Source organism: Impatiens glandulifera, chromosome 3 (assembly GCF_907164915.1).
Source record: "Impatiens glandulifera chromosome 3, dImpGla2.1, whole genome shotgun sequence".
Taxonomy (NCBI): domain Eukaryota; kingdom Viridiplantae; phylum Streptophyta; class Magnoliopsida; order Ericales; family Balsaminaceae; genus Impatiens; species Impatiens glandulifera.
The window spans coordinates 57,120,326-57,128,387 of record NC_061864.1 but is presented as its reverse complement, the minus strand read 5'-3'; the positions used below and the strand labels follow the sequence as shown (position 1 = coordinate 57,128,387).

The 8,062-nt window shown below is 37.6% G+C and overlaps 1 protein-coding gene across 1 annotated transcript; it reads right to left on the bottom strand.

Moving 5' to 3' along the window:
• Positions 1-5,828: 5,828 nt before the first annotated feature.
• LOC124930457 (flavonoid 3'-monooxygenase CYP75B137-like) lies at positions 5,829-7,452 on the bottom strand. The gene is made up of 2 exons (XM_047470799.1): positions 6,538-7,452; positions 5,829-6,449 (listed from the first exon to the last, which is right to left on the bottom strand). Exons 1-2 carry the CDS (start codon positions 7,450-7,452, stop codon positions 5,829-5,831), a joined length of 1,536 nt encoding a protein of 511 aa, XP_047326755.1.
• Positions 7,453-8,062: the final 610 nt, after the last annotated feature.

Genomic DNA, 8,062 nt, shown 5'->3' with positions numbered 1-8,062 from the left:
ATCACCTCCATATATGAGACCAACATCAAAAGTTCCCCGTAGATACCTGAATATCCTCTTCACAGCTTGCCAATGCTCCTTCCCTGGTTGTACCATAAATCTGCTCACAACACTCACTGCCTATGCTAGATCTGGTCTTGTACAAACCATAGCATACATCAAACTCCCTATTGTACTAAAATAAGGAACTCGAGTCATGTACTCTTTCTCTTCATCTGTCTGAGGAACAAACAAAGTAGTAAGATGAATATTAGCAGCACAATGTGTATCTATAGGTTTAGCTGATGACATCCCAAACCTTAACAAAACCTTCTTAATGTAACCTTTTTGTGATAAGAAAAAGTTTCTTCTGGCCTCTATCTCTAAGAATCTCCATTCCAATAATTTTCCGAGCTGCTCCTAGATCTTTCATCTCAAACTCAGCATTTAGAAGATCTTTTAGCTTCTGAACATATGTTTTGCTCTTTACTACTACCAACATGTCAACTACATACAGGACTAGGTAGATGAACGAGTCATCATTCAATTTGTTGTTGTACACATAACAGTCATATGCACTCCTCTTGTAGTTAAGAGACATCACAAAGTTGTCAAACCTCCTATACCACTACCTTGAAGACTGTTTAAGTCCGTATAGAGACTTCTTCAACTTGCAAACATATTTTTCCTTTCCTGGAACTTGGAAACCTTCTGGTTGAGTCATGTATATTTCTTCCTATAGCTCTCCATATAGAAAGGTTGTTTTCACATGAAGTTGTTCGAGCTCCAAATCCTGATGTCTCACTATTGCTAGTAACACCCTAATAGAAGTATGTTTGACTATTAGTGAGAAAATTTTGTTATAGTCTACTCCCTCCTTCTGATTGAACCCCCTTGCAACAACTCGAGTCTTAATGACTCCTTCAACAACTGTTATACCTTCCTTTTTCTTTAAAACTTATTTGCAGGTAATAACATTTCTCGCTGTAGGCAAAGAGAATAACTCCCAAGTATGATTTTTGTGAAGTGATTCCATCTCATCTCCCATTGATGTGAACCACTGCGCAGTTTCAAACACGGATATAACTTCTTTGTAAGTGGATGGTACAAACGTATTCACTTCCTCCTTAGTAACCTATAGTGAATAACCAATCATATCTTCATAACTGTATCTCTGAGGTGGTCTAACTCCAATCCTCCTTAACCGACCTTCAGCTACACTCTCATGAATAACTTCAGATGGTTGAGAATCTAATTGTTCAGACTATAGCAGTTGACCCTCAACGTGGGGTTCTTTTTCCCTTTTATAGAGTAGTTTCAAACTCCACCTATTTGTTAGCACTACTGTTTTCTTCTACACATTTCTCAATAGAATTAAGTATAGAATTCTTATCAAAGATGACGTTTCTTCTCAGAATAACTCTTTTTTCAGATGGAGACCATACTTTGTATCCTTTTACACCATCTTCATAGCCCATAAATACTCCTTTCTTCACTCTTGGCTCTAGTTTACCGTCACTGACATGATAATAAATTGTGCAACCAAAGACTTTTAGACCCGAGTAATCAGCAAATTTTCCAGACCATACCTTATAAGGTGTTTTGTAGTTAATCCTGGTGTGAGTAAGGATGGCAATTTGAAACCGCCTCGCGAAAACCAAACAGAATTGCCCCGTTTGGGACGGTTTTTTCCCTAAACCAAACGAGGATGGATGGGGATGGTATTTGTGTCCCCCGCCCTGACCCGCCCCGATTTCACCCCGTTTTCACCCCGATTCTGCCCTGAATACCATAAACATAATTAAATATATTAAATCACCAATATATTTATTTATTTACTATATTTTATAAGAGTATTAAAATTATTTCTTTATAATAATATAAAATTTTAATATATTACAATATATATTATATTAAAAAAATCGTTTGTATAATTTTATTGTATAATTTTTATTTATTTTTTTAAATAAAAATTATTAACGGTGCCCCGCGAGATTTCTCGAAACCGAAAAAAATCGAACGGGGCGGGGATGGTAATTGCATTCCCCGCCCTGAATCGCCCCATTGCCATCCCTAGGTGTGAGGCCCATGATTTATCAAATAACATGATGTAGTCACCACCGCTGCCCAAAAACTTTTATCAAGCTTTGCATTAGAGAGCATGCACCTTGCTCTTTCCAGTAATGTCTGATTCATTCTTTCAACTATACTGTTCTGCTGTGGCGTATGCCTTACCGTGTGATGTCGAGCAATCCCTACATCCTTGCAGAATTCATTGAAATCAAAAGAACAAAACACCAGACCATTGTCAGTTCGCAACCTATTGATTTTCTTTCTAGTTTGATTTTCACCAACGTTTTCATTCTTTGAAGTATCTAAAGGCTTCTCCTTTATTTTTCATGACAAACAACCAAGTCATCCTTGAAAAATCATCAATAATTTTCAAGAAGTATCTTTGACCTCCAATAGATTCAACGCTAGCTGGACCCCAACAATCTGAATGGATATAATCAAGTGTGTCTTTTGTCGTGTCAATAGCCTTTGGAAACTTGTTGCGATGTAGTTTCCCAAAAACACAATGCTCACAGAAGTCAAGACTCGTGATCTTGTGTCCTCCAAGAAGATCCTCCTTTGCTAGAATCTGCATCCCCCTTTCACTCATATGACAAACCTCATATGCCAAAGTTTAATCATATCATCCTTGTGAATCTCTGAGGATGCAACAGAAATAGAACTTGAGACAATAGAACAGTGCAAGAAATATATAGTTCCATTCTTGACACATTTCAAAATAACATCAGAACCCTTGCAGACATTCAGAACTCCACTTTCACCGTTGAACCAAAAAACCGTTACTATCTAACATACTTAGAGATACCAAGTTCTTAGTAATAAGTGGAACATGTCTAACCTCATTTAGTGTACAGAATCTACCATCGTGTGTCCTGATCTTGATTGAGCCAATCCCAACTTCCTTACAAACAAAACTATTGGCCATAGAAACATTGTAAGATTCAAACCACTCTCTTCGAGGACAAATATGATACGAAGCTCTAGAATCAAGAACCCATGCATTAGTTTTATGGGTATGACCATCTACCACTAGAGTAATGTCATCATCAGATAATATATTATCTTCTGCAACCAAAATCAAATTTTTGTGGATTTTTCTTCAAAGGGCATCCATTCTTCCAATGTCCTTTCACTTTGCAGTAATTGCAGATATCAGTCAGCTTAGGACCCTTTGAAGTAAACGACTTGTCGCGTTACTTCTCTTTCCCTCGTCCATTACTTCCGCTGGTAAACAACCCTGAAGTTTGACTATCTGTAATTGTATCAGACGCCATATGACGTAGATCCCTTGAATGAGGGACAGACATGACATCTTCCAGACTTACTGTATCTTTCCCAACAATGAAAGACTAGACAAAATTTTCATATGATGGAGGCAAAGATACTAACAAGATTAATGCAACATCTTCATCATCAACCTTAACATCAATATTTCTTAATTCTAACATAATAAAATTTAATTGATCTTGGTGTTCTCTGATTTGCATACCTTCCTGCATTCGTAGAGTGAACAAACGTTGCTTCAGAAGCCACTTATTGGTGAGTGACTTCATCATATAGAGATTCTCCAACTTCAACCATAACCCAGTGACCTTCTCCTCCTGTAAGACCTCGATGATAACATCGTCTGCAAGACACAACATTATTGTTGAATGCGCCTTCTTCTCCAGAATGGCCATCTCAGCGGTTATATCTGCTCATGATGACACTTTCAGTGCCCCCATAGGCCCTGTTGTTTCAGCAAATCCCGCATCTTGATCTTCCATATGCTAAAATTATTTCTCCCCGTGAACTTTTCGATTTTAATGTTCACTACTGCCATCTCAGTTGAAGAATAACAAACGACCGACTTAATTTGGCTTTGATACCAGTTTGTTATAACGTAATGCGTGAGAATGACGTAAACAATAAATAGACAGAGATTTAACGTGGTTCACCAAGATAGAACTTGGCTAGGTCTACCCAGAAGAGATAGATTATTATTGAGAAGATTGTTTACCGAGATGATATAACAAACTAGCTAGTTATATAACACGAGTTTATATAACACTCGGTCTTCTAAAACCCTAATACAGAAACTCTAACAATTAGAGAACTGAGCCAGCCCAACTATTCAAGTCTATTCAACACCCCACTCAAATCATAACGAAAACACTTAACAATAACAGAATGTTGGTTTTTGACATAGACTTGAAAAACACTATAAATACAAGTAAATTCAGAATGATGTGTCATTAGGTAAACCCAACAATAACGAAAGGAAACATAACATCTAGACCCTCATCTTGTGGGACTAGGAGAAGGCCCCAAAAATAATGAATCAAGTGAAAAGGTGCATGAGAAACATAAATAATATGGTTAAAAGGAAAAGTAGAGAATTTCTCTAGTTCACAACCAATACAATCAGAGACATGACGAAGTCATCAGAATGTAAATCTCCCAAAACACCACTATCGTATATAAATTTTAACCAAGAGCCAGAAACATGACCAAGTCTAGAGTTCCATAAATTAAACTTGGAGGAATTAGAAGTTAAATGAAAAGATGACAGATCAATATGAGTGGAAGTAGCAAAATAAAGAACATGTAAGTCATCCAAAATGTAGACTACCCCTGCCTACGGGCCTTTCTCAATAGCCTCTTGGATTGAGGATCATGTACATTACAAGATGTGGAAGAAAAGATAAAAGATTCATGGCCATCTTATGAAATACAATATAGATTTGACAGCGATATGTAATGTGTAGAGACGGTACCAATGTCTGCCAATGGTAATGGTGTACCAGTCGTAGTCATAATAGTATGAAAGGGAGTGATGAGACATAGATATAAACGATAAAATATCCAGAGACATGTGAAAATGCTCCTGAATCCAAGACGCATAAGTGTGAGGGTATACCTGTAACACGTTAGGGTGAAAAACCTGAGGAGGTGGACATGGAAAAATGTTGGGACTGAGGCATTGACGGACTTTGAGAGGGAGCTGGTAATTGGGACTGACTTCGATAGGCAATAAACCTTTGGAACTCCTCTGAAAATGAGTGTATACTAGAACTTTCTGACAAATCCAAAATTAAGTAATCTGAAGGATGAACCATTGCAGCTGTTATTGGCTTATAACTGGTGCACAACTGTCCAACCAAAAACTGCTCCAAGCATACTGAGGAAACTGTTGGGATTTCAATCCTTGATTTTTCAGTTTAACTAGTAATTTAGGACACTGATTCTTTTAGTGACCTGGTTATTTGTAGTAGTGACAATCATTGCCTAACTTGATAGTTAGACGATTTTGTTGGAATGGAGTAGCTAAAACACTTGCAGATAAAGAAGTCGACCCTTTGTCAAAATGAGGTTTAAGATGAGTTTCTTCAACAAGTAACTCATGAATAAAAAAATCAACATTGGGTAAGGGATTGCGATGCAGGATGGATGCACAACAATGTTCAAATTCAGGACAAAGACTCATCAATAACTGAACCAAACGAGTTTAGGGCAATATAAGGAGCGAATGCCTTCAACTCAGCGGACTCTATCCTGGCCAATCGATCCCAGAGAGCACTAATTGTAGTATAAACTCTTGAATGTTGCGATCATTCTGAGTTATTCCACGAACATGGATTTAGACTTCAACCTCACATTATCAACTTCAAAGGAGAAATGAAACCAAGGGTAATGAAAGAATCAAGAGATACTAGAAACTCTTAAACTTTATTACAACCTTTTAATCACACAATTTTAAATATTTTATAATTATTATATAAATATTTTAACCATAATTACTTGTATAAAGCTTCATCAAGAAGCCTAGGCGTTGGTATTGCAATGAGTGGTTTCTTCTTCTTGAGCCCTATCCAAATTGTCTCTTCTAAGTCAAGCTTCTCCCCGGGAGACAATTTCCACTCGAAAGAGTGGATGAGCGAGGCCAATAAGAAGACAAAGATTCTTTCAGTAGTTTCAATGCCCACACAACTTCTTCTGCCAGAACCAAATGGAAAGTAGTTAAAGTCATTTCCACTAAAGTCCCACTCTGAGTTCATAAACCTCTCGGGATCAAACTTGAGTGGATCCTTCCAATTATAAGGATCCCTCTGGATGGCCCAAACATTGATAAATACCAAAGCACCCTTTGGGATTGTGAACCCACCAATGGTACAAGATTCACTAGGGCAGTGTGGTGCTAAAAGGGGGGCACCCGGATGTAAGCGCAGGGTTTCTTTCATTACAGCACGCAAATAAGGTAATTTGTGAATATGTGATTCTTCAACCATATTATTTGCACCCACCACGACTTCTAATTCTTCTTGTGCTTTATTCATTACATCTGGATTGTTCATCATCTCAGCCAACATGAATTCCATAGTGCTTGATGTTGTAGCAGTCCCTCCCAAAACCATATCCTAAACAATTGAAACGATAAATGCTCGACACAAATATACTAAGAAAGTGTATCAGGGTTCTTCATTACCATTAATTAAGGATACATACCATCAAAAGCCCTTTAATATGGGTAATGGTTAGTGACGTTTTAGCATCTCCTCCTCCTTTTCTCAAATTCAATAGAGCTTGCAAAAAATCCTTCTTGTTATTATCATCTAGTTTCGAACGTTCATCTATCATCAATTCAAAAACATTATCAAACCTCTTGACCATTTTCTTCATTTGTTTTTCAATACACTGAAAATCAAAATACGCCAAACATGGAAAGAAATCCGATATATTTGGCTTTCCTAGCAGCACCGTAATTTCGTCTACAACAGTCCGAAACTCAGTCCCTAGACTCCTTTCCGCCACCTCATTTCCGCTACCTCCCCACAATATGTTGGTGATTATATTCAACACCGTCATGAATATCTCTTCTCCAACATCCACCGGTGACATCCTTCGGACCCAAAGGCTATTGACCATCTTTCGAACCTCCCTCCGCCGGATATCAAAAAAGGAATCCACCATAGACCCGCTAAGCATCTCTCGGGTGCAGACTTTCCTCAGCATCCGCCACTCAGGTCCGTAAGAGCTCCACAAAATGTCAGAGCCACCATAGAACGCGACTTTACCAGCAATAGTTGCATCTCGGTTGGCAAAGATGATGTCTTTATCTTTGAGAACCTCTCGTGCCACCGAGGAAGTGGAGATGACAACACCGATCTTGTTTCCAAGCCGTAGGGAGAAGATTGGGCCATAGGTCTTAGCCATGACAATGAAGTAAGAGTGAAGATCGCCATTAATGAAAGGGAGGCTACCTAAAAGGGGTAGCCCGATTGGTCCAGGAGGCAGAGACTTTTGAGCGTTTTGGGTGAACTTCTTAAGTAGAAGGGAAGAGAACCATAGTAAGGCCAAGATCAAGAAGAAAGATGTAGAATTCACGTCCCACCACCCGGAAGAGTAAGTTAATAATGCCATGGAGATCAATTGGTGGAGAGAGAAGCTAACATGTAACTTAGAATGTTAGAAAATAATACTACTTAAAAGAAGGAAATTGTTTTAAAAAATAATTAATAATTTGTTAGGGTCTACAAATTAAGGCCTCGGTCCTAAAATAAATTCTAGCAACCTTTCTCCGCACTCTTTCTCGGTCTTATAGTTCACATGGGCAAGATTTCTCTTTTGTTGTATTAATATTTTGTTTTTTTTTGTTTTCTTTCTATTTTACAAACCGAATTCTGTTATTTTTTAGTAGTTGTTGTAACCGAATATTCTAGGGTAAGACATCACTTATATAAGGCTAATCTTTCTTCCTCAAGGACCCGTGAATGAAATAATGAAGTAGTAGTAATATATCTTTCTAGTAGTAATTTGATTGTTAGAATTATATTAATAATATATAATTTTTTTTTTATAAAAGTGAAGCAGTAAAACCTCCAGATTTTTGTTCTCATTCAACGCAATTGAAAAAGTACATATAAGGATACATGAAAACAAGCTCTTACCTACCATTTGATTAGAGGATAAGGATGGGCAGTGGTTGAATTTAGGTTCTAATTAATGAAAATGTCCTCGAACCACCATCTTT

Bases quoted from the DNA above. Each gene is read 5' to 3' on its own strand.
- LOC124930457 (XM_047470799.1), bottom strand. From the start codon at position 7,452: ATGGCATTATTAACTTACTCTTCCGGGTGGTGGGACGTGAATTCTACA. The intron at 6,450-6,537 runs GTATGTATCCTT...TCAATTGTTTAG, and splicing joins ATATTAAAGGGCTTTTGATG to GATATGGTTTTGGGAGGGAC.